General features: G+C 47.7%; 1 protein-coding gene across 7 annotated transcripts; it reads right to left on the bottom strand.

Annotated features, from left to right (window-relative positions):
• Positions 1 to 92: 92 nt before the first annotated feature.
• Positions 93 to 14,139, bottom strand: Zdhhc4 (zinc finger DHHC-type palmitoyltransferase 4). Of its 7 annotated transcripts, none has more exons than XM_063271258.1 (8): positions 14,016 to 14,138; positions 13,220 to 13,399; positions 10,717 to 12,297; positions 9,521 to 9,594; positions 8,017 to 8,195; positions 5,748 to 5,873; positions 3,660 to 3,904; positions 93 to 436 (listed from the first exon to the last, which is right to left on the bottom strand). In XM_063271258.1, the coding sequence occupies exons 3-8, from the start codon at positions 10,831 to 10,833 to the stop codon at positions 146 to 148; spliced, it is 1,032 nt and encodes a 343-aa protein (XP_063127328.1). In that variant the 5' UTR covers positions 10,834 to 12,297; positions 13,220 to 13,399; positions 14,016 to 14,138; the 3' UTR covers positions 93 to 145.
• Positions 14,140 to 26,505: the final 12,366 nt, after the last annotated feature.

The following is a 26,505-nucleotide window of genomic DNA, read 5'->3' as shown; positions in this document are numbered from 1 at the left end:
GCAAGCCCGGCTCTCCTCTCTGTCTCCCCACCAAAAGGCCACTCACGCTCACGCAGCGGAAACCATCACAAACAAGGCTGAGAAAATAAATATCCATGAGTACAAATAGCTGTGTACTGTATTCAAAAGGCTGGACACCTCCCTTCTATCTCTTCTTTTTCTTGTAACTGGGGGTAGCAGGTATAAAGACCTCTTGAAGGTTGCTCCAAAGCCCATGGGAATAAATATTCTGGTGGATCTGGGGCTCGGCTGATGGGGACCAGGCCACCAGAGGCCAGTGCTGGCACCAGGCCCAGTCGCCTCTATACCATTCATTTGTGGTCTGGTTGGTGGCAGCCAGGTACAAAGCAAAGCACAGGTAGCCAGCCAGGAGCAAGCTCAGGACGATGACAAAGCCCAGCAGGAAGATAATCCTTGGGAAAGCCAGGAACAGGTGCTGGGGGCAGAAAATCAGAGCGTTAGCAAATAGATTCTGATGTCCGAGAGCACCAGCCTGGCCCTACGGTACACACCCACCACTCAGTTATTGACCACCAGGCAATGTACACAGCTCAGAGGTGTGGCAATGTCAGAGCATTCATGAGACCCTGGGTTCAAAATTCTCTATGTCTCTTTTCTGTGCCTCTGACTCTGTCTGTCTCCCATGCACACATTTGTGTGCACAAGTGCAAGCACACACACACACACACACACACACACACACACACACACACACACACGCACGCACATACATACACTTCAGTTGCCCCAATTCTGACCCTTTAAACATAGATTTGAGTCGCAGTCAACACAGGCAACCCAGGCATGATTCTAGTGTGTGCGAGAGCTTCCTGCAGGATAACTGTCACACAGGCAGAAAGGTCACTCATGACACAGCACTTTGCCCATCCACTGCTTATAAGACAAATATGTGAAGACAGCTCATGCGTCAAACTAAAACCCTGCAAGGCAAACCAGTCTCTTTAAGGCCGCTGAGCAGAGGAACACCAGGCCAAGGGCACTGACAACACCCACCCCTCTAGTGTCTCTGCTTATGAATGACGGTGGAAGCTGGTGAGCATTAACTCTCACAAGACTGAAACCAGGATGGCAAGTCTCAGGCTGCTCAAGATACAGAGTGAGGCCTTGTCTCAAGACATCAAAACAAAAAAATAACAAATTAAATGGCTGTGCATGAGGAAGAATGAGACCCTGGGTCTGACCAAGCAGCAATTAAAAGTCAACTCAGACTGTGGATTATTGGCACGCAGTGAGTACGTAAGGCTCAGGGCTCCCCCTGGTACGTTATGTGACTGTGGCACCAGGATGGTGAGGGTATAATGCCAGGCCACCTCTGAGAACCAGAAGTGGACAGGCAGGGCAGAGGTCTCACGCTGCATGTTTTCTTTTAAACACTTCTTACATCTCCCAGTGTGAGAGTTCTCTGCGGGTGCTATGTTGCACGTGTCTACATCAGAGCGCAGGGTCAGGTGTCTGTCTTCACTCTCCACAGTGCTTGCTGCTGAATGCCAGGCTGCCTGGCCAGTGAGCTCTTAGGATTTCCGTCTCCATCTCTTAGCCTCGCATTACCCATCTAGAGGGGTGGGTATTGTTGTCAGTGCCCTCGGCCTGGTGTTCCTGATGTTTGCCATACTGTGTTTTATATGGGCTCTGGGATCCTAACTGAGATCCTCCTTCATGTGGCAAGTGCCTTACCCACTCAGCCATGTAGATCCCTAAGCCAAATGCTACTTCTTGGTTATTTGAATATCATGTTATTTTTATAATATGAGGGGTAAAAAATTAGAATTCAATGTTTTTGGAAGTCAGAGGAGGAAAAAACTCTCATCAAAAGCCTTGATGAGAGCATCTGCGTAACTCAAGTCACAGAGAGAGGAGACAGTGGGCAAAGGACGTCTAAGCTTCTTATACCAAAAACTGTATACCAACTGGACAGGATGATAATACATGTATCCCAGCACTTGGGAAGGTAAGGCAGGAGGATTGAGCATCTGAGCAAGCCTGGGCTACATAGTGATACCCGACCCCCAAACAAAACAAAAACTGTTAGAGGTAGGTAATTTAAAGTGTTGGTGACCAGTCAGAGACTGTAGGCCTTATACAGTGCTTGTAGGAAACATTCTAGCTATTGTCCAAGTGGTTAGAAGGCACACACGACCTCATAAATCTACTTCTGTGCACACACCCAAGAGAAATGAAGTCGTGCTGACAATAGAAGTGTGTGCACTGCTCACAGCAGCATTACTCAAAAGTAACCAGAAACAGGACTAGCCAAGCATCCATCAACTTCAAAGCACGTAAATTATAGTGGGTCGTGAACTCTACTGCTTGATCCCAGAAAGGAATGAAGAAGCGACTGAGGCTCCAGCATGGACCATAGAACACTGAGAAGCCAGTGTGGAGGGTCACATACTGCATGACTGAACCTGTGAAATGTCCACTTACAGGAACTCAGAGCGACAGGAAGCTCTGGAATGGTTGCCATGGCGGGGGCAGGTGGAATGGCGAGTGTTCCTTTGGGGGTAATAAAATGGTCTCAGACACAGGAGTGCTGAAGCGCTCGATCACAACCCCGAATGCCCCAATGCCATTGACTTGTACATTCACAAAGCCCTGCATTTGACCCCCAGCTCTGCATACACCAGGCACAGTGGAATACACCGGCTATGCCAGTACCCAGGATCAGGAAGCAAAAGGATCAAAACCTCCAGCCTGATATACACGGGGCCCCATCACAGTAAATTAGTTAAGCTGTAATAACTTTAAACCCTGTATGTTACCTAGGTGTAATGACACACATTTTTAACCCATAACTCTTTAGGCAGATCTCTTGAGTCCAAGACCAGCCTGATTTGCATATTAAGTTCTAGCAAGTCAGGCATTTTAAAAAAAAAAAAAAAAAAAAAAAAGGATAAAGGACCAAGAATCCAAGGGCTCGACAGCCCCGGGGATGAAGCTGTTATTATTTGTTATTATTTTATTATTTTGCTGAATGGACGGAGTATCACACTTCCCTCTGAAGTCGTATCTCTCTACCCATAGGTTAGTACAGGTCTCAGACCTCATCAGAGGAAATCCTTTATGCAGTGGACAGTGTGCAGACAACAGGTCAAAGTGCAGAGAAGTGTCTGTGAAGTGCTCAGTCATAAAAGGGGACAGACATTTATATCTCTGACTCTATTTCTTTTACACACACACCAAGGGCCAGGGACTAACATAGGATGGGGGTGGGGGTCGATGCAGAAAGTCTCAAAGAGCCAGAGACCAGGAGGATTGGAGTCAAACAGTGTCTTCCAGACATGACAGGATCATGAACTCATAGCAGGGACAGCTGTCTGCACAAGATCAAGCCAGACAACATTCCCCAGAGCAGAGAGGAGCAAAGCCCTTCCTCCTAACCTGTAGCTGTAGGTAGTTAATGGCTTCTGGGGGAGGGGCAGTCAGTTTCCCTTAAGGGTGTGGGACCTGGAAGGCTGAGCGTGACCCAGTAAACGACCCCACACGATGAGTACTTATGGGCAGCCCAGGGAGGACACAGAGTTGGGAGGGGCAAGATACACTGTATGCATCTAGGACATTCTCAAAGAATAAGAATATTTATTTTTTAAAAAGAATAAAAGAGTAGCTTCGTGTTTTCCTGGGACCCAGTACAAAATTACCTGAATGAGAAAGCCTGTGTCCACAGCCTGGAAACGCCCCAAGTCATCCAGGTAAGTTTCCTGGTAGAGATTTGACACTGCCACTAGGCGGAGCAGAAAGGCGGCACTCAGGATGGCTATGGTGGCGGCAGAGGCTGTCAGTGTCAGGAGGTAGATGAGGAAGTACCCGGTGTTCCAGGCCCCAATGCAGTTGTTCACCCAAACACAGTGATGGTCGAAGCGGTGCACACACCGGTCACACACCCCTGCAGAGAAAGGAACGGTTCAGCCGGCTGTCCTGGAGAGATGATAAAAACATCTGGACTGTTCCCTGAGCACTGACAGTTGGGGGCAGGGCGGCTGTTATCACCACGCTTTTAGAGCTGCAGGGTATGCGCTGGGGAGTGGCTCACCAGGTAAGAATGCTTGCCATGCGAGCATGCCTGGAGCCAGATCCCTAGGTGGACAGATGCTGGGCAGGCTTGGCTCACAGCCTCCCTGTAACCAAGGTAGGCAGAAGACCAGATTCCCTGAGCAAGCCGGCAAATCAGTGAGCTCGGCCTTCCACAGATAAGGTGACAAGTGACTGAAGGAGATGCTGCTATCAACCCCTAGCCTCTACATGCATATGCCACACATCTACCCATACACACACATGCACAAACACATGCACATGCCACACATCTACCCATACACACACATGCACAAAAACATGCACAAGCCACACATCTACCCATATACACACATGCACAAACACATGCACATGCCACACATCTACCCATACACACACATGCACAAACGCACGCACAAGCCACACATCTACCCATACACACACATGCACAAACGCACGCAATGCCACACATCTACCCATACACACATGCACAAACGCATGCATATGCCACACATCTACCCATACACACACATGCACAAATGCATGCATATGCCACACATCTACCCATACACACACATGCACAAACGCACGCAATGCCACACATCTACCCATACACACACATGCACAAATGCATGCATATGCCACACATCTACCCATACACACACATGCACAAATGCATGCACATGCCACACATCTACCCACACACACACATGCACAAACACACGCACATGCCACACATCTACCCATACACACACATGCACAAACACACGCACATGCCACACATCTACCCATACACACACATGCACAAACACACGCACATGCCACACATCTACCCATACACACACATGCACAAACACACGCACATGCCACACATCTACCCATACACACACATGCACACACACATGCACATGCCACACATCTACCCATACACACACATGCACAAACGCACGCACATGCCACATATCTACCCATACACACACATGCACACACACATGCATATGCCACACATCTACCCATACACACACATGCACAAATGCATGCACATGCCACACATCTATCCATACACACACATGCACAAACACACGCACATGCCACACATCTACCCATACACACACATGCACAAACGCACGCACATGCCACACATCTACCCATACACACACATGCACAAACGCACGCACATGCCACACATCTACCCATACACACACATGCACAAACACACGCACATGCCACACATCTACCCATACACACACATGCACAAACGCACGCACATGCCACACATCTACCCATACACACACATGCACATACACATGTATCTTAAACAGAACTGCAGTGTGTAACTATGATAGTCACTACACACCAACTGGGAACAAGAAAAACTTGAAAAAGTAGTTTCTGGACATTAGCAGATTTAGTGGCTTTTGACGTATACAAAACTCTTGAGTTCACTCTGAACATGGAGGTGGATAAGATGGAGTCCAATACTGATGTGGACACTCTCAGTCAGTCTGTTTCCTCTTCCCTGAGCTGGGGAGGAGCCCAGGCCTTGCACTTGGTAGGTGTGCAGTCTTCAACCTCTGACCCCCATTCCGGTCCACTAGGTGGTAAACCTTGAACAATGCCAACATGGAGGCTGGTGTGTTTGCCCTGCCAGCATTCCCCTGTGAATGGGCCAGTGCGTGCCAGGAGAGGAGGCTGTAGAGCCCGGAAGTCACACTTACTGCAGTGCTTGGAGCGCGCTGGTTTCCTTAAGTCACAGGTGGAGCACCTCGAGTTCTTTGGAAACATCACCTCATCGAATTCATAGACTTGCAGCAGTAATGACACGTTCGTTTTAGTGATGGTTCCTGAGGAGGGATGAAGCTCACTTTCAAGCAATGTGGCTGACCAGGCCACAAAACCCAAACTAGCACAATGCAGCTGAAACTGCTGTGATTACTATTTTAAAAAAACATATTTCTCTTCTGTGATGTTCATGTGTGTGCTTGTGTGTGTGTGTGTGTGTGTGTGTGGCGAAGTGCACATGTATGTGGAAGTTGGAAGTCAATCTCCAATGTTGTTGGACAACTTTCTTTTTTTTTTTTTTTTTGGTTCTTTTTTTCGGAGCTGGGGATCGAACCCAGGGCCTTGCGCTTCCTAGGCAAGCGCTCTACCACTGAGCTAAATCCCCAACCCCGACAACTTTCTTTCAGACAGATTCCTACTCATTTGGAGCTTAGAAATTGGGCCACGCTGGTTAGCCAAAAGGCTTGAGGGCTCCTCCTGTCTCTGCACCCAGTGAGGAAGCACAGGTGAGAAACTGCTCCCAGCCCCTACCTTTTCTACATGTTCTGGAGATGGAACTAGGGTCCTGAGGCTTGCATAGAAGCATTTCACCAACACAGCAGCCACCCAGTCCCTAACTCACTTTGAGTAACTAACTGGCTTATTGGGCAACAACGCAGGGATCCAAGTCACTTATTTATTGAGTATCGTGTGTATGAGTGTAGACTGTGTCTATAGCCCAGGTGAAGGCCAGAGAACAACTGTATGGGTCCCGTCTCTCCATCCACCTGTATGGAGGTTTTAGGATCAAGTTCAGTTGTCAGACTTGGCCTGGGCAACAAGTGCCTTTACCACTGAGCCATTTTGCTGGCCCTGTGCTTGAAGCAATCCTTCTGCCCCAGCCTCCCAAATGCTGTGATTAGATGTGAGCCAATTTAAAGCACACTGAGCGCCGTGGCTGGCAGGGTACCAGAGCTGTGCGGCCATCGGCTACTCCCAGTTCCTCTCCATCGCTCATGGAAACGAAATGCTATGGCCGGGAAGGGGTGCAGTGCCCAAGCATTCTCAGCATGCAGTGGGCCCTAAATTCCATCCCAGTATCACCACAAAAGAGAGAGTATTAGAAATGGAGACAATAATCTGCAGCTTTTGGTGCTAACTTCCAATACCCAGCAGAACATTTCAGGGTTCATCTATATCAGAGTGTGAATCCTAGCACTTGAGAGGTACGGGCAAGTAAATTTCTGAGTTTGAGGCCAATTTATCTATAAAGTGAGTTTCAGGACAGCTAGGGCTACACACACAAACCCTATTTAGTTTTGTTTTGTTAAAAACAAACAAACAAAAAAAAAAACCAAAAAAAACAGGCTAGGAGGAGGAAGGTGACCCCATGAGAAGACCAGCAGTCTCTACTAACCTGGACCCCCAAGATCTCTCAGACACCGAGTCACCAACCAGGCAGCACACACCAGCTGATATGAGACCCCTGACACATACACAGCAGAGGACTGCCTCGTCTGGCCTCAGTGAGAGAGGACACACCTAATCCTCAAGAGACTTGAGGCCCCAGGAGGTGGGGAGCAGTGGTGGGGTGGAGGTGGGGTGGGAACATCCTCTTGGAGATGGGAAGGAGGAATGGGATGAGGAACTGTTGGAGGGCAGATCGGGACGGGGCAATGACTGGCTGTAAAAAAAAAAAAATTAAAGAAAGAAAACAGAAATCACACATGCATGCTCACACACCCTCTGGCCTCCACGTGTACATGAACATACCACATGCACACAAAGAGAAAGGCACACAATTAAAAATAAAGTAAAAAGGAAGCTGTGTCACAGGGACCACAGCTCTCCATGGACATAGGCAATTTTGAACTGAAAGGTTCACTGAAGCCAGGGTTCAGGGTTCACTGAAGCCAGTGTGGAGGCACATGCCTGTGACCACAGCCTGCTGCGAGTAGGGAGCTCCCAGGTTCAGTCAGCCTGAGACACAAGCCTGGTCTCAGAATAAACAGCCTATATTAGAAGGTCTCACGCTGGTGAATATATTATAAAATTGTAAATAACCCACGGATCAAAGACCAAATATAAAATTGGAAAATATTCAAAGCTGAAAGACAGTGGGAACGTAAGAGAGGGCCTTCTGCCATCTCACAGGGGACAGCTCATAACTGTGACACTGAGCAGCAGGCGTGAGCTGTCACAGCCCCGACATGACACCTGCCTTACCAGGATTGGTGGAACAAGTCAGGGTGAAGAAGACCAGGTTCACACTCAGCAGCACGTAGGGCAGGAGAAGGCAAGGCAGGGAGAACTCCAGCTCGCGGCAGTAGCTGAAGACTTCGTAGGTGTATTCCGCGTAAACTAGCCCTTGCAGGAGCAGGTGCAAGGCAAGGAAGGCCGGGTGGCTGGAAGGAAGCGCATGCGCCTTATGCACAGGCCATTCCAGGAAGAACCCACATGAATCCGAGGAACACAACCCCCGCCAACCACCTCTGTAAGAGTTAACCAGGGCCAATGTGGTAGCGCGTGCCTTGAACCCCAGAACCTCAAGGCAGAGCCAGGTTTGTCTTGAGTCTGAGTTCAGCCAAGGCTGCCCAGAAAGAACCAGGTTTGGCAGGGCTACATAGTAAGGCTCTCTCTCAGAAACAAAAGCCAGGCATGGGTACACATCTCTAACCCCAGCACTCAGGAGGCCAGGGCAGGCAGATTTCTGAGTTCTACATAGAAAGTTCTAGGCCAGCCAGAGGCACATTGTGGACCCTGTGGATAACAGTGGCCGTGGCGGCGGTGGCAGTGGTAGTGGTGGTGGCAGTGGTGGTGGCAGTGGTGGTTGTAGGAGTGGTAGTAGTAGCAGTAACTGGGGCTGGAGAGATGGGTCAGTGGTTAGAGCACTTGCTGCTCTTGGAGTGGACTAAGTTCAGTTCCCAGCACCCACATGTCAGGTCACAATCATCTATAACTCTAGTCCTAGGGACCCGAAGTCCTCTTACGACCTCTACCAGCTCCTACACATGTGTGGGGCACATATGCTCAGGCACAAACACATGCTTTTTTAAAATAAAAATTAAATGAAGGGGGTTGGGGATTTGGCTCAGTGGTAGAGCGCTTGCCTGGGAAGTGCAAGGCCCTGGGTTCGGTCCCCAGCTCCGAAAAAAAGAAAAAGAAAAAAAAATAATTAAATGAAAAACAGAAGCACATTTCGCATATACTTTACAGACGTATTTAAGAACACTTTCCTACTTTTTAAGCATCTTTACTTGAAGGCAGACATGATGTGGAGGCAATAGAAAAATGGCTATGATACCAGCCCTTGGGGGGCCGGGGCTAGAGGACTGTCATGAGTTTGTGGTCAGTATAGTCTATGTAGTCAGTTCCAAGCCAGCCTGTGCTGTAGAATGAGACCGCACTGCACCCCAACAAACTGGCCATGTTGGTCTGGAATATACCTCAGTGGTTGAGACAGAGCGTGCCAGACATACACAACACCTCCAGCTCGATCCCCAGCACCACAGTCAATCGATAAATGAAAAGAACACACTAGTTACCTTAAAAGCCCACAGCAAAAGGTGAATGATCTTAAAGAGAGATCCCAAGCCCAGCCCGCCCTGAATGTCCGGCATCCTTCCTTTACTCCGCTGGAAACCACAAGGTGCTCCCACAAGCTATCGAATGGCAACAATTAATCACCCAGGCTGACTGTGGCCGTGCGTAAACCCTGAGCCACAAATACCGTGTGTGGAAGAGCTGATGAAGGAGCGTCTGCACGGCCCTCTGGAAGCACTGTGGGGTTACACGGGCGCATACCTGAAATCACAGGAGAAGGAAGGGTCAGTTTCACCTCTCCCCCCTCACTCCCACACAAGGAGGTTTTCCACTTGCAGTGGTGGTTAGCCTATCATTGTGTCTTCACATGGCGGACTTGCTCACGTGTGTGGTGCCTGTGCACGTGTCCACATATGAACACATGAAAGTGGTCAGAGCCAGGTATCTTCCCTGATGGATCTCCGCCTTCTATACTGGCACAGGCTCTCTCACCTGAAGCCAGAGCTCCCTATGTGGCTAGTCTAGCCAGCCAGTGGGCCCTGCGTATCTCCTGGCATTGCCTCCCAAGTACTGAAAAACAGGTCGGCCACCATCCCCAGGGTTTACATCCACTCTGGGGATCTGAGTCGCCCTGTTCTTCCTTCTCTTGCATTGCTTCTCTGCCATCCAGTCCTTCTGGTTACACGGCAAGCACTGTGACTGCTCAGCCATCTCCTCAGCTCCACTCTGTGTTTGAAACGCTCAGTACATAACCTGAGCTAGCCTGGAATTCATGGTCCTCCTGTCTCAGCTTCCTAAGTGTAGGTCGTGTAGGCAACGTCTCCATTTCTACCCTGATTGCAAAGAATGTGTTTGTCAGAGTCTTTGGAGAAAAGGGAGTGGGCAGAGGCTGCTGTGGAGGCTGACCTTTCCTCACCCTGGGTTCTACTCCATGCTCAAGGTCTGCCTCCAGATCCCCAGGTCCCTCCCAAGTCAACCTCTTCATGGCTACTTGCCCCCACCTTGCTTTGACCCCCAAGGGAAGATGGATGGGATGATGTGAAGATGGACAGCTAGATGCTCAGCTTTCTGGTCACATGTGTTCACACCTGCTGCAAGCATTTCTAGTCAAACACTGGTCACATCCACACCCAGACACAGACATGAAACACTGCTTACAAAGCCAACCATGAAAGTTCGACCTATCTCAAAGCTAAATAACAAGACGACTCTTTGTTTGTCTAAACACAGGCTCTTGTGAGGTAGCCCCAACTGGCCTTGAGGGCTCAGCCTCCCAAGTGCTGAGATTAAACACAAGACTCACACTGCCTGGTCCGGTGAGCCTCGCAGACTAGCACCTAGCACAGTATTCAAACTTCAGCAGTACCCAAGGACCAGTGCTACCTGTGCTCCTCCCAGGACCACAGCTTTCAAACGCTGGCTTTTCGTGAAGATGCAGATCATGATGACACAAATCAGTAAGAAGGCCAGGTAGAACGAGAAGAGAACCAGGAAGTCCATGCTGGAGGCTGTGAAGGAAGAGACAGCATGAGCAGCTGCTGCTGAGGGATTTCTCCCCAGCACGTATTCCGGCCCCGGGTTCACTCCTGCAGTTGAGATTCACGATCAGATCGGTGGGTAAGCCCTAGGCCATTCTCAAGATGAACAAAGAGGCCTGCTTTTTTTTTTTTTTTTTTTTTTTGGTTCTTTTTTTCGGAGCTGGGGACCGAACCCAGGGCCTTGCGCTTCCTAGGTAAGCGCTCTACCACTGAGCTAAATCCCCAGCCCTCGAGGCCTGCCTTTGAGGCAACAAATCCCTTCATTAGTTTGTCTGTAGGCAGTGTGTGCACATGTCTGTGTGTGCACATGTGTCTGCAGGTGTGCACAGACATGTTTCTGTGTGCCTGAGCCCAAGGTCGAGATAGGGTATCTTCCTCAATCATGCTTCACCTTATTTTACACTACATTGTTGTCTCTGTGCACATGTGAGTACCACAGAGTGTGTGTGTGTGTGTGTGTGTGTGTGTGTGTGTGTGTGTGTGTGTGACAACTTTGGGGAGCTGATTCTCTCTTTCCATCACGTGAGTCCTGGGGACAAACACAGGCTCTTCAGGCATGGCAGCAGATACCCTTACCCAACAGACATCTCACTAGTGCTGAGGCCTGGTTATTACTTTTGTGGGTGCTTGAGATAAGGTCTCACTACACAGACCAAGCTGGCCTCAACGGAGATCCACCTGCCTCTGCATCATAAGTGCTAAAATTAAAGGTGTGTGTGACCAGGCCCAGACCCTGCTTGTTTGAGACGCGGTTTCCTGCTTGCTCTCTGTGGCGTCCACCAGGCCGGCCAGCCTGTGTGTTTCTGAGGACTCTCCTATTTCACAGACAGTGGGGAAACTGGAATTATGTAGACACACACTGCTACAGCAGGCTTCTATATATATGTTCTGGGGATTTGAACTCTGGTCTTTACACTTGCATGACAAGTACTTTGCTAAGCTAGCTCTCCATCCCAAAGAATTGGTCAAGGCAAGTCAAGTCCAATGGGTTCCTTCCCACCCCCGTCAATATTGAGAATTGAACCTCAGACTTCATGTCATGTACGCTGGGCAAGCAATCTATCTTGGAGCCACCACCCCTGCCCTTTTCCACATCTTTTGAGACATTCTCATTCATTCTCTCTCTCTCTCTCTCTCTCTCTCTCTCTCTCTCTCTCTCTCTCTCTCTCTCTGAACCTGTAGCTCACAAACTCAGCTAGACTGGCTGGCCAGCAAGTCCAACAGAGCCTACTGTTTGTCACCTCCTCCCCTGTGCTGGGACTATACTGAACTGCTTGACCACCAGATACATGTTTTACTTTCCTTTTCTTCGGTGTCTGATGTTTGGTGGGGCAGTGCTCGAAAGTGAATGCTTGCAGGCATGTGGAAGATGTCACACATTCTCTGTCATTCTCCATCACAGTCCCTTAAGGCAACGGTTCTCCACCTGTGGGTCACAACCCCTTGGAGGTCAAATGACCCTTTCACAGGGGTCACCTAAAACCATCCAGAAACACTGGTGTTTACATTATAATTTGTAACAGAAGCAAAATTACACTGATGAAGTAGCAAGGAAAATAACTTTATGGTTGGAGGTCACCACGACATTAAGAACTGTATTGAGGGGTCACAGCGTTAGGAAGGTTGAGAACCACTGCCTTGAGATCTGGAGCTCAGACCTGGAGCTCAGCATTTTGTGGCTAGGCTGACAGCCATTAAGCCACTCTCATGTTGGAGCTGGGGATCCAAACTCAGGACTTCATGCTTGCACTGTAAGCACTCTTATCCACTGAGCGAGCTCCCAGCCCATCAACTCCTTGTTTTTTGAGACAGAGTCTGACTATGCAGCCCAGGCTAGCTTGGAATTCAGAATTCTCCTGCCTCAGCTTTCCAAGTGTTGGGATTCTGGAGTTGCACCACCACACCCAGCAACAAACCCTTTTACTGCTTTAAATATTCACATAGACACCGATAAAGCCCTGACAATGGATCTACTGAGTTTATTAGAATGAGCAACTCCTAAAGGTAGTCAGGGTCCCACACCCAAACTCAGATATATTAAACAGGTCAATGGCCATGATGTCACCTATCACCCACGAGAACCAGAATGCAGAAATATAAAAAGCCTGTGTTAAGACACAAAATACTGACATTGGCTTTACCAAGGCCGGATTCTGGGCCAAAATTCCAACTCAGAGAATCAAAATAGAAACTATTAACAGGGGTTGGGGATTTAGCTCAGTGGTAGAGCGCTTGCCTAGCAAGCATAAGGCCCTGGGTTCAGTCCCCAGCTCCGAAAAAAAGAAAAAAGGAAAGAAAAAAAGAAACTATTAACAAAAGAGGAAACAAACAAAAGAGGCCATTCTCACAAGGTAACAGGTTTCCAGTCTACATATTTCTCTAGGTCGGACACTTCCAGCGACACCGTTAGCGTTCATTCCCCTTTGCCACATCCACGGAGAATTCAGATAGCAGCTCTGCTGGGGCAGCACTATGAATTCGGCACACGCAAAACCGGCGACATGACTGTTCCAGGAGGCTGGAAGTGGCTGCGAAGACAATCAAGTGTAACACACCGTGTTGAATAAGTGTCAGTGGTGGACTGCATTGTGAAAGGCGCTCGGAAGTAGAGGATGCTGCACCGCCGCTGAACTGGGAAGAAAACTTAAAAGTCCACTAGTTTGGGGTCTACCATCCCTACCTATAGCTGCCATTGTCACTACGCCTATCTCTGAGGCGCCCACACCTGGGTCCAAACTCAGAGTGAGGTTGTCCACATGAGGTAGGTTCCCGGGAGTTTTCCCTTGCTGGACACTTTCCCGACACATTATTCATGGCCCTTGCATACTGAGGTCACAGAATCTGCAGCTGTGAGGAACCAGGGAAGGGTAATAGTGAATGGAGACCATCCCTAACCAGATCCCAGATGCGTCCGGTTCAGAGGAGATAAGGAAGGCTCTGTAGCAGGTTGTGAGACCATAACTGCATCTAGAGTCCGGAATGAGGACCAGGCGGGCAGCCGACTGGGAGAGGGGGACACAGGAAGCGGGATGCAGGGAGCTCACAGAGGACTGTGGTCTCACACATAACTGGGAGGCTCAAACATGGGGTCCCGTCGGCCGCCGCCCAGTGGGGATATCACAGAACCTCCCGAAACTACCTTACCCCAAGCCTGGCCAACTGTCAGCCGCTGCCAGCTGACCCCGGCTGAGCGCTCCCGGAGACTTCCGGCGCGTCCATGGCGTCATCAGTGCCCGCGATAGAGGCGACTTCCGACGGAAACAGTAGCGGGAGGCAGGAGATTACTGGGTTTGGCCTCTCGTTCTGCGAGCATGTTATGTTTCGTACCGTTGTGGTCTTTATTTCTTTTTTCTTTCTTTTTCTTTTAACGTGTCTTTCTTCCTGTTCCTTCTCTTCCTTCCTACTTTTATTATTTTTAAAACTGTTTATGATTTATCAATTATATATAAGTACACTGTAGCAGTCTTCAGATCCACCAGAAGAAGCCATCAGATCTCATGATAGATGGGTGTGAGCCACCATATGATTGCTGGGAATTGAACTCAGGACCTCTGTTAGAGCAGTCAGTGCTCTTAACCACTGAGCCATCTCTCCAGCCCCCTACTTTTATTATTACTTGACAGTTTACTACATGTACAATGTCTGATTCCCTTCATTTCTCAAACTCCCGTCCCATTTTCGTGGCCTTTATTTAATTAACTCTGGTGAGTGTGTTTGCTTGTTGTGATCAGCTGAGTTTAATTTGGATTTCTTTTATATGCGTGGGTAGAAAAGCTATTTTCTTTTTAAATTTTTCTTTCCAGAACTAAAATTTCAGCTAGGCATAGTGGCTCTTGACTTTAATCACGGCCCTAAGGAGGCAGAGGCAGATCTCTTTTGAGGCAGAGGCCATTCTGGTTTACTTGAGTTCCGGGCTAGACAGGGCTGCGTAGCTAGACCTTTTCTAAAAACAAACAAAATTAAAGTCCCACCAAATTATACACGACTGGCCTTGAGCTTTTTTTTTTTTTTTTTTTTTTTTTTTTTTTGGTTCTTTTTTTCGGAGCTGGGGACCGAACCCAGGGCCTTGCGCTTCCTAGGTAAGCGCTCTACCACTGAGCTAAATCCCCAGCCCTGGCCTTGAGCTTTTGAACCTCCTGTCTCAGCCTAACTTTGGTTGGGATGGCAGGCACACACAACCACACCCAACACGGGGACTGGAATTTTTTTTTTTTAGCGCTTTTGATAGAAAACGAAGACTGTCTTGGGTCAGTACAGGAAAACCGTTGGACTGTGCCTGGGCCTTTCGGTGTCCTGGGAGGAACTCATCAGTGGCCCCTGACAACTCAGCAGGTGCCCTAGACAGTGGCACCTGTGTCTTCCTGGCAGACAGTTTTCTCACAGCCACACCACTGGGACCTGTCCAGACCGTCCTAGCATCTAACACTGCCAGAGATCACAATAATGTCCCCATCTGAGTCAGATTCTGCTGATGGCATACCCCTTGCTTCTGCTATCTCTGTGTACAGCTTTGAATATCCTCCCTGTAGGGAGCAGTGACTGGTGTTTTATTCTTGAGGATAAAAAGGCTGTTTGGATGATGGGCAGACTTGGGGTGAGAGGAGCTGCTTCTAAACATAGCACTGAGAAGTTCCCTGCAGGGTGTTGCTTTGTCTGAGTTTCCCCAGGTCCTCCGAGAACTATTCTTAACGCCTCTGAAAAACAGGTTCCCTTTTAGGAAAAATGTCTGATCTCTAAACACTAGCCTCAATGCTCTTTTTTCCTGTTTGCTTCCTCCTACCCTAGCCTCTGAATTCTTTTTCCTTTTAGAAATTAAAAAGAAAAACCCACCAACAACCATCTTTCTGAATATATTGTATCCACGGCCTTTGCAATGTTGGGAACACAGAATGAGCAGGTATGGTGAGACCTGAAAGGTTCCATATGGAGACCTTCTGGCATCCAGAGTAGGCTACACTTCATCAAGGTCTCCAGCAGGCTTCACCCCTGCTGGTGAGCACTGAGCCTGCAATTAATACCTTGAATTTTCCCCAACGTAAATGCAGGGTTCTGTGGTTTTCTCTAGAGAGTTTCAGTTCTGACCAACTTTGATTCTCAATTCAGTCATCCATTTCATCCTGTGTTCTGTCACCTTTCAATAAACACACAAAGAGAAAAGGGTTGGACTATAAGTGAGTCACGTTATCCAAAACAAAACCTTCAGGGACCACCTCCTCTGTGATGGAATCGTCCTTATTTGATATGTATCCTGCAAACTCCATTTTTTTCTTTTTGTTTTTTGTGGGAGAGGCAACTTCTCATGATGTGCCCCAGGCTGGCCTTGAACTCACAGTCCTCTTGAGTCAGCTTCAGACGTGCTGGGATTATAGGGTTGACTAGAACTCATTTTGTATTTATGAATACATAGTCATTCAATAAACACATATTGACTAATAGGTACCAGCTGCTCATCTAGGTCAAGGGAACATATCAGTCAAACAGCAATTACAAAACTTGTGCTGGGGCTATGGGTCACTGGGTAGACCCTGGGTTCCGTCTCAGGCACCACATGAAGCCTGGCATGACGGCACATGTCTGTAATGCTATTGCTGGGGAGGTGAAGGCAGAAGGAGTGTAAGTTTAAAGTCATCCTCAGTTACACGATTTTGAAGCCACCTTAGGTTACATAAGACAGCATTCAGCGTGTAGGCCACAGATGGGATACACCTGTCTCCATAGACAGTTTCAGCCAAGAGTTATGGTGCACACCTTTGATACCAGCACTCCGAGAGAGGCAGAGGCAGATGGATTTCTGTAAGTTAGAAGCCAGCCTAGTGAGTTCCAGGACAGCCAGACCATACATGAGACTCAGTCTGGAAAAACAAAAACATTCTTATTGCAGAACACTTTGTAATTACTTTGTAATTTTTTTCCAGGGGAGGGCAGTTCAAGAAAGGATTTCTCTGTATAGTCCTGTTTTGGAACTTACCCTGTAGATTAGGCTGGTCTCAAATTCCCAGAGATCTCCCCGCCTCTGCCTCCTGAGTGCTGGATCATACCTGGCTACTTGGTAATGTTACAAATAGTTTTTCAATGAAGCATTCTTAGCTTAAAAAATTATCACAGGACCAAACCCAGTAGTACAGTCCCATGATTCCGGGGGTGGGGGTGGGGTGAAAGAAGGAGGTTCATAAGGTTAGGGAAGAAAGTCATGAGTTTGTGGACACATAGACACATTCCTGTGACTCCAGCACTCAGGAGGTTGACATAGGGGGATTGAGAGGTCAAGGGGAACCCAGGTTAGATATGACAGAACCCTGTCTCCATGGTAAAAGTTCTGGATACGTTTCTCAGTACTTTGCTGGATTTTGAGAATAAACGCTTCTTAAACTCTGCCCTTCCCTCTCTGCCCCTCAGAACCTCCAATCACGAATACTGGAATCCGTTTTATAAGCCAATAGGAAAAAATACTAAAGCCAAAATATAAGGGCTTTTCTCAAGCCTTCCAGAAAGGATTGCATTGCCTTTGATGCATAGAGCAAAGAATTCTTCTTAGACTTTTCTGCCAACCCCAGAAACTGGACCTGTGGTGTCGGTTTGGTTTTGTCTGTCTGTCTGTCTGTTTGCTTTAACCTGCCCTGAGATCCATTGACAGGATCAACCACCTTTTATACCGTGATCCTTTGTCCCTGGGAGGCTGTCTGAGACAGTAAGGAAATGGGATACAGACTTCCTAGCTGGGCTGGGGGAGCTGGCCTGGGTGTAAAGTACCTGACTCAACATGGAGACCCACTTAGAAAACGTCAAACATAGCCAGGCATGATGGGGAACGACTTTAATCCCAACACTCAGGAGGCAGAGGCAGGCAGATCTCTGTGAGTTTGAGGCCAGGCTGGTCTACAGAGTGAGTTACAGAACAGCCAGGGCTACACAGAGAAACCCTATTTCAGGGAAAACAAAACAAATCGAGCCAGGCCTGGTGGCATTGGCCTGTGACCCAGTGCTGGAAGGCCAGAATCCGGAAGATCAAAGGGGCTGGCTCACAGCAGGGCTAGGCTGCCGGATTCCCTCCGTGTCCCAACGAGAAACTCTTTAAGAAAGACATTGGAGACTAGTGTCATAGCTCAACCCCGAGGTCCAGAATTTATCTCCCAGTATTCCTACACCAAAGCAAAAGTGGACTGCTGCAGACTTCCAGTCCTGACTGGTGGAGGCAGGAGGATTACTGGAGCTCTCTGGCTATCAGCCTATCTGGAAAAAACAAGAGCTCCGAGTTTGGCAAGAGACACTGCCTCAAAGGAATAAAGGAAAATGGGAGAGAATGGCACTGGCCTCCTCCTCCAGCCTCTATGTGTGCATGGGCTCATGGGTCCCATTACACACGTGCATATGCAACACACATACATGTAAATAGTCTTATGCTATGAAGGCAAGGTCGGTGTCTCCTAAGGAATGACCTCTGACCTCTACATGCTCACAAGCACACATACAGAGGCATAAAGATTCCATAGCTGTTCATGTGGGAGAAATGTATTGGTCATAGGAAATTTTTCCGTGGGAAAACAGACTAGGGGAGGAAGAGATATAACAGAAATGTTTTTCTTTTTTCTTTTTTTTTTTTTTTTGGTTCTTTTTTTCAGAGCTGGGGACTGAACCCAGGGCCTTGCGCTTCCTAGGCCAGCGCTCTACCACTGAGCTAAATCCCCAACCCCAGAAATGTTTTTCTTTGTAGGTAAAACCTGACTTGTTTTAGTTCGTCCTGATATCAGTATTATACCTGATGTAAATCTATACTGAAGGAAATAGTCATACAGGGCCTGCTAGGTGGCTCAGAGGGTAAGGGTGCTGGTTGCCCTGATGACCCAAGTTTCATCTCCAGGTCTTACATAATGATAGGAGAGAATTGACATCCACAAGTTATTCTGTGACAGAGAGAGAGAGAGAGAGAGAGAGAGAGAGAGAGAGAGAGAGAGAGACAGAGAGACAGAGACAGAGAGACAGAGAGAGAGAGAAGGAGGAGGAGGAGGAGGAAGAGGAGGAGGAGGAGGAGGAGGAGGAGGAGGAGGAGGAGGAGGAAGAAGAAGAAGAAGAAGAAGAAGAAGAAGAAGAAGAAGAAGAAGAAGAAGAAGAAGAAGAAGAAGAAGAAGAAGAAGAAGAAGAAGACGACGACGACGAAGAAGGGGAGGGGGACGGGAGGGGAGGGGAGGGGAGGGGAGGGAAGGGGAGGGGAGGGGAGGGAAGGGAAGGGGAGGGAAGGGAAGGGAAGAGGGGGAGGTATCAGAACAAAAATTACTTTGGCCAGTAGGTGGCGCCACAGCATATCGCAGTGAGCTGGCTTGCATCAGTCTGTGGGAGTCCAATTCACCCTTTGGAATTTGCACTTGTCTTCTGTGATGGTTGCACTGTGCTTAGGAACCTCCTCTTTGGGACTCATTTTGAACTGTTCCTAAACTATGTAGTTCTCTATATATTGAGTACTTATGTGTATGGCAACATTCCCAAGGGGTCCACGGAGGAGGGAAGACCCATTTATACAGGCAACACCGTGCTGTGGGGCTGGGTCTTTTGGACATGAACTGAACACCAGCATTTGCCTCTTGCTGTCCTGACCGACTGCAGATGCAACGTGTTCAACCATCTCAAACTCGCACGGCCAGCCATAACTTTCTGAATCGAAACACTGTAGAAATAGGCCCTGAGGTCTGGAGAGATGATGCCATGGGCAGAGCTTGCTCCATAAGCGTGAGGACAGGAGTTCGGTTCCCCAGAAGCCCACATAATGCCACATGGGCGTGGAAACCCTCCTGTAACATCAACACAGGAAGGCACAGATGGCGGCCACTCCCCCACTCCAAAGCCCCAGCATGCTGATTCAGCAGGTTCTGCCTGTAAGTGAGAGGCCGTCCCAATATATGAGACAGAGAAGAATTAGGGAAGACAATGGACACCAACTTCCGGTTTACAGCACACACATTTACACATGTGCTCACAGACAAAACAAAACTAACGTGTTAGCCCTTCCTTAAGTCTCCAGTGCCAGGTATTTTCTCACAGCAGTGAGAAAAGTAAATAATAAAACTTTTGACCCCGAGGGCGTCCTGGTCCCCTTTGAGCTCTGACCACAAGGGCGTTCTGACCCCCTTTGAGCTCTGCTGTGGACAGATGAAAAGATAGTTCCAGCAAGAAACACAGGATGGTGGGGTTGGGGATTTAGCTCAGTGGTAGAGTGCTTGCCTAGGAAGCGCAAGACCCTGGGTTCGGTCCCCAGCTCCGAAAAAAAGAACCAAAAAAAAAAAAAAAAAAAAGAAAGAAAGAAAGAAAGAAACACAGGTATGGAAATATCAGCTGGGAACTGATATTTCCCAAGGAATATCAAGGGTAGGTAAGGAAAGGTAGAGTGTGCACACACAGCCAGGCATAGTGGGACACGCCTACCATCCCAGCACCCAGGAGTCTGAGGCAGGAAGATTGTGAATGTAAGCCCAGCCTGGTCTACACAGTGAGCTGCTACCTAAGGCTGTCATTTACAGAACTGGGCCTGCGGACATCCTGTCATGAAGATGGGTAGAGTTGGGAAGGGAAGGGAGAGCCATTTTCTTTAGCGTAGCCATAAAGGCACTAATGCGCATGCTCAGAGACGGAATTTCCTGGTTTCCGATAGCGCCTATTGTGTGAAACCAGGTGGGTCACCTGACCTCTCTGTTTCTCCGGTTTCTTAGGACTCAAAAGTAGGGATGAGAGAATTTACTTTGGTGGGTTATTGTGAGGATTAAACATGGAAGTGTCCCTGGAGCATTTTCAGTAAACGCTGGCCACTGATGCCATAAACAGGCAATTAACAAATGCAGACAGAACGGAAGAACAAAGCAAGAAGGTTCTGGAGTAAGAGTAAGAGTGATGGTTAGTTGTTTAATAACAAGCCTGACACAATGTGGCATCATCTAGGAAGAGAGTCATAGTGAGGTTTTGCCTAGCTCAGGTTGTCCTGTGGGGATGTCTGTGAGGAATTGCTTTGATTGTAATTGATGTGAGAGGAACTGTCCACTGTGGGTGGAACCATTCCCTGGCTTTGAACCCTGGACTGTGTAAGAGTAGAGAAAGCTGAGTTCTAAGTACTCACACATTCATTTCCTTCTGCTCTTGACTGGCTGTGATCACCTGCATTAACTTACCTGCTATTCTGTAACCTGGAGTTATAATAAAATAACCCTTGCTCCCCTAAGCTGTTTTTGGTAAGGTTATTCTATCATGGTAACAGAAATAAAACTAGAATAAGGTGTCAGGATACTTTATTTGTTTTCAAAGGTTAATTTTTCTGCTTTCCTTATGCGTGTTTGTCTGTCTATGTGCATGTACATATGCTCACAGAGGCCAGAAGGGGACGTTCTTAACCCTTAGTTAGCAACAAACTTAGAGATCTGAACTCCAGGCTTCACAATAGAGCAGTGTCATCAAGATCCCACATTGATAGATGGTTACAAAAGAGGGGGAAAGATAGACAGCCTAGTATCCCTTGCTGGGGCTAACTCCCAACATAGGTTCACCCTTGAACCAATGACAGGGGAAGAAAATAGAATTTGCCCCTTAGTGTGACTTGTATAACCTATACTGAAGCAGTATGTGGGTAGGAGGCCAGGAGGGAATTCTCTCTACCCAGTAGCTGGTCAGAGAAGGAGAGAACCCCAGAAAGGAGATTTGGGGGTGGCAGGAAGAAACACAGATCCTTACAGACAGTCTATGCATGGGCATATAATAAGTTGTACTATTTGGAATGGTGGGAGGAACATGTCAAAAATGTCCCCCCAGTTCAATATGGACCCAAGGGTGCAGAAGTGGGAATGTGGATGCCACGGGTGATGAGAATCCACAGTGCCTGTCCTCTAGTTTCTGGACTCAAAGGCGAATCTATTAATAAGTCCCTTCCTGGCAGCCGTCTCCTGGTGCAGATTCAAGGAAATGTATATTCAAGTCAGGAGAAGGAAACTTTATCCACAGAGCTGTTGTTTCTCAGTGGTGCAAGGTCACGGAGAATGGACGCCGTTCCTTAGGAGGACGGAGAGAGAGGAGGCTCTCATGTCACAGGGCCAGCGGAACGGATACAAAGCAAAAGAGAGAGAGATCGGTGGGCAAGAGCACTGCTGCAAGCGAGAGCTGCTACTTCAAACCTCCAGGCTCCACACAAAAATGACTGTACGTTCCTGGGGCCCCACCAGTAGGGAGGTGGCCGAGTCAAGTGCACCACAGGGGCCGGCCAGTGTAGCTGGAATGGTGTGCTCGGTTCAGCATGAGACCTGTGTGGATGGAACAGGGCATTGGATGTCTCTCTCAGTGTCAACTCTGGCCTTCACACACATACGTGTGCATGTGCATGTGTTTGCAAACACACACACACACACACACACACACACACACACACACACACACAAATCAATCCAGCATGAGGTGTGTTCTGATCTCCCCAGTGAAGTGCCAACAGGTAAAGCCAACAGGAAAGGGTAGAAAGGGCCTTCCACAGACTCCATGGAATTGAGAAGGATGTTAGGTACACCACCCTGGCTCTGAAGATGGCTGCAGACCAGCTCACCAGGTGCTCACTGCTCAGTTTAAAGGATCCATGTCCACTCTAGGGAGAGCCGTATATGAAAGCACAACACAGTTTCTAAAGACATGGAAAACAAGATAAAGTAATATTGAAGTGGGTGTAAGAGAGGACTAAGACCATGTATATGTGAGCCGCGTATACTGGTGAGCTCAGAGTAATTGACCTTGGTGCTCCCGGCACTGAAACTCTGGGGGCTGTTTGTTACAGCAGCTAGTGTTAACTATACTGACTAATATTCCATCTGCTTTGTTAGGGAAAGCTTTAATATGGCTCAGTGACGACATTTGTCTTGAGGTTTCTGTTGCTGTGATAAAACACCACGACCAAAAGCAAGTTAGGAAGGAAAGGGGGTTTTTGGCTACACTTTCATATTCGGACTCACAAAAGGAAGCCAGGACAGGAACTCAAACAGGTCAAGAACCTGGGGGCAGGAACTCATGCAGAAGCCATGAAGAGACACTGCTTACTGGCTTACTCATCATGGCTTTCTCATACGAAACGAATACTGCTTTCTTTTTCCTTCATAGCTTCTGCTGACTGCCATGTTGGTGAGAGAATGCAGAACACACAGAAAGTCAACAAGGACAACAACAGAGTTGGATCAAGCCTGTAATCCTAGCACTCAACAGGTGAAGGACAGAACGTCAGGGGTTCAAGGCCACCACCAGCTACATAGCAAGACTGAAGCCAAACTGGGCTATGTATCAAGAGAGAAAAAAGATTTTATAAAGGTCATATCGATTATTTTGTGATAAACGTAAGAAAACATTTTTTAAAAATGAAAAAAAAAAAGAAAAAGAAAAAAGAGGAGTCTGTAAGGTACTCTCTGTACCGCTCTAGTGAACTAAAGTCAATCCCTAAAACCCACATAAAGGTGGAAAGAGGGGCTGGAGAGATGGTTGGGGGCTGGAGAGATGGCTCAGCGGTTAAGAGCACTGACTGCTCTTTCCAGAGGTCCTGAGTTCAATTCCCAGCAACCACATGGTGGCTCACAACCATCTGTAATGGGATCCCATGCCCTCTTCTGGTGTGTCTGAAGACAGCGACAGTGTAACCACATACATGAAATAAATAAATAAATCTTTAAAAAATAAAATAAAATAAAGGTGGAAAGAGAACCAACTCCAGAAAACTGCCCTCTTGCCTGCATTACTATGGAACGTGACCTCTGCACATACCTATGCGCACACATACACAAATAATAATAATAATAATAATAATAATAATAATAATAATAAATACACATTTATCTTTTTAAGGAAAATTGTTTTCTTTTATTGTACATTGTTGTGTCTGTGTGAGGGTGTTGGATCCCCTGGCACTGGAGTTTCAGACAGTTGTGAGCTGCCATGTGGGTGCTGGGAACTGAGCGTGGGATCCTCTGGAGGAGGAAGAAGAGGTCTTAGCCACTGAGTCATCTCTCCAGTCCTATGATTACAAACTTTAAAAGTATTTTCACTGTATGTGCATGACTGTTTTACATATACATTAGTGATCCCCACAGAGGCCAGAAGAGAGCATTGGATCCCCAGGATTAGAGTTACAGGCGGTTGTGAACCGCCGTGTGGATGCAGAGAAAGAAAATCGGGTTTCTAGAAAGAAATCCAGCGTTCTTAATGACTGAGCCTCTCTCCAGCCCCATGGAATAACATTTTAAAATAAATTTTATTTATTCTGTGTGTGTTCGTGTACATATGAAAAAAAGAATATTTATGGAAGAATAAAGGGTACAACCAGATAAGGATACATTTTTTTTCTTTTTTTCGGAGCTGGGGACCGAACCCAGGGCCTTGTGCTTGCTAGGCAAGCGCTCTACCACTGAGCCAAATCCCCAACCCCAGGATACATCTTTTTTTAAAAATGTTCTAATCTCATTTATGTAGCTAGTCGTCTTTGTGAGGGTGGGGTAAGGATCTGTGTGGGTGTGCCACAGCATATGTATAGAGCTTAGAGGACCACTTATGGGAGTTGGTTCTCTTGTACTCTGTGGATCCCAGGAACTGAACTCAAGTCCTTAGCCCTGGCTGCAAGCACCCTTATCCACTGAGCCATCTCATCTGCCCAGAAAATACATATTGCAAGGTATGGGAAGGTCCTTAGCTTGGCAGTTTCTGTTCCCAGAGTTAGGACTCACAGTATTCCCTTCCCAAGCACAAAGCTTGATTCTTGTCCCCCAAACTAGTCACCCTCGGAAGCCTGTCCTGCAGGGTTTTATAGAGGTTCTTTCGGTGACATGACTGATTATAGGGGTAGAGTTGAGAGTGCCAACCCTCTAATCACATGTCTGGTTCCCTTGGCAACCAGCCCCCACCCTGTGGTACCCAGAATCCCACCAAGAGTCATTTCGTTAGCACAAAAGACGCTCCTGCCCCTCAGAAAATGACAATGCTCTTGAAAGCTGTGTTAGACGCCAGGGCCGAGAACACACGATTGACTTCTTTGTGTGTGTGTGTGTGTGTGTGTGTGTGTGTGTGTGTGTGTGTGTGTGAGTGAGAATGTGTGAGTGTGTAGCCTTGCTAATTTGTAAGTTCTTCTTTTCCCCATCTTTTATCTCTCTGGTTTCACCCCCCTCACAGTAGATAGGAGAGAGACAAGGAGAGAGGGAAAGAAATCCCTGAATCTAATTTCTTTCTTTTTCTTTCTTCTTTAAGCATGGCTACTAGCAAACCACAAACAACTTCCCTAAAGTACCAGCAATCACCCCCACACACACCTCCTGTTTGGACCATAGAATCTATACACCCTCTGACAAGTCCACAGAATTCCAAACATCACACAACCGGAGAAACTATCTGTGGCTGGCAAAACCATGCCTCTGCTAGAGTGCAAGGCAAATCACAGTCAACTGCTGTGGACAATCTGAAGCTGTCCCATATCCCACACCTGGGATTAAAATGAAAACACATTCTTATACTATTTCTATGTTTTTTTTTCTTTTTTTTTTTTTTCCGGAGCTGGGGACTGAACCCAGGGCCTTGCACTTGCTAGGCAAGCACTCTACCACTGAGCTAAATCCCCAACCCCTATTTCTATGTTTTTAAAGAAACCAAAGGGCTGGGGATTTAGCTCAGTGGCAGAGCACTTGCCTAGGAAGCGCAAGGCCCTGGGTTCGGTCCCCAGCTCCGAAAAAAAGAACCAAAAAAAAAAAAAAAAGAAAGAAAGAAAAAAAGAAACCAAAATTCCAAACCTGTCACACGTGTATGTGTGTGGGGTACGCCTGTGTGCTCGCATGTGGGTGTGCGGGCCCAGGGCAGGTTAGAGGCTAACATTGGGTGTTGTCAATTGCTCTCCACTGTGAGCTTCCTGTCCCCAGTCCTAGCATTTCCCCCAGTGCTGGGGTCACTGATGGGCATTGCCACACTTGGCTTTAGCTGCAGAACTGAACCCAGTTCCTCATCTTGTGCAGCGAGAATTCTACTCATTGATCCAAGTCCTCAGTGTCCGTGGATTTACTATTTTCCCCAGTGGCAAAGAACTCTGGATAGACCATAGTTTCTGAAGTCAAGAACCAACACTGCCTCAGCCACTCAAGTCTCAGTGATCTTGACACATTCTATAATCCCTCTAACGCTATTCTAGTCTCTCTTGTTTGAACCAGGCTAATGGTTCTGGGTTTCTTAGGAGAATTGTGACAATTGGGTGAAGTAAGAGATGTATGAAAACGATCTGCTGTAGGATGGCTCAGGGGCTGAAGGGGCTTGCTGCCAAGCCAAGTGGAATGAGTTCGATCCCTGGGATGCACATGATGGAGAGAGAATGAATTCCTACAAGCTGCCCTCTGACTTTCACTTGTGTAGGGTAACACACATTGCCCCCACCCCCAAAAAAGTTTTTTTTTATTCCTTTATTATATATAAGTACACTGTAGCTGTCTTCAGACGCACCAGAAGAGGACATCAGATCCCATTACAGATGGTTGTAAGCCACCATGTGGTTGCTGGGAATTGAACTCAGGACCCCTGGAAGAACAGTCGGGGCTCTTAACCACTGAGCCATCTCCCCAGCCCCCCCCCCCAAAAAAGTTTTAAAAACCCTGGATCTGGCTCAGTATCC

Source organism: Rattus norvegicus, chromosome 12 (assembly GCF_036323735.1).
Source record: "Rattus norvegicus strain BN/NHsdMcwi chromosome 12, GRCr8, whole genome shotgun sequence".
In the NCBI taxonomy this organism is placed as follows: Eukaryota; Metazoa; Chordata; class Mammalia; order Rodentia; family Muridae; genus Rattus; species Rattus norvegicus.
The sequence above is the reverse complement of the archived record's forward strand: the minus strand, read 5'-3'. Positions and strand labels throughout refer to the sequence as shown.

Excerpts from the sequence above, each read along its gene's own strand:
- Zdhhc4 (XM_063271258.1), bottom strand. The coding sequence starts at position 10,833 with ATGGACTTCCTGGTTCTCTTCTCGTTCTACCTGGCCTTCTTACTGATT. Across the intron at positions 9,595-10,716 it reads TGGTCCTGGGAGGAGCACAG|GTATGCGCCCGTGTAACCCC; the intron begins GTAGCACTGGTC and ends CTGTGATTTCAG. Across the intron at positions 3,905-5,747 it reads AGCGCGCTCCAAGCACTGCA|GGGTGTGTGACCGGTGTGTG; the intron begins GTAAGTGTGACT and ends CTTTCTCTGCAG.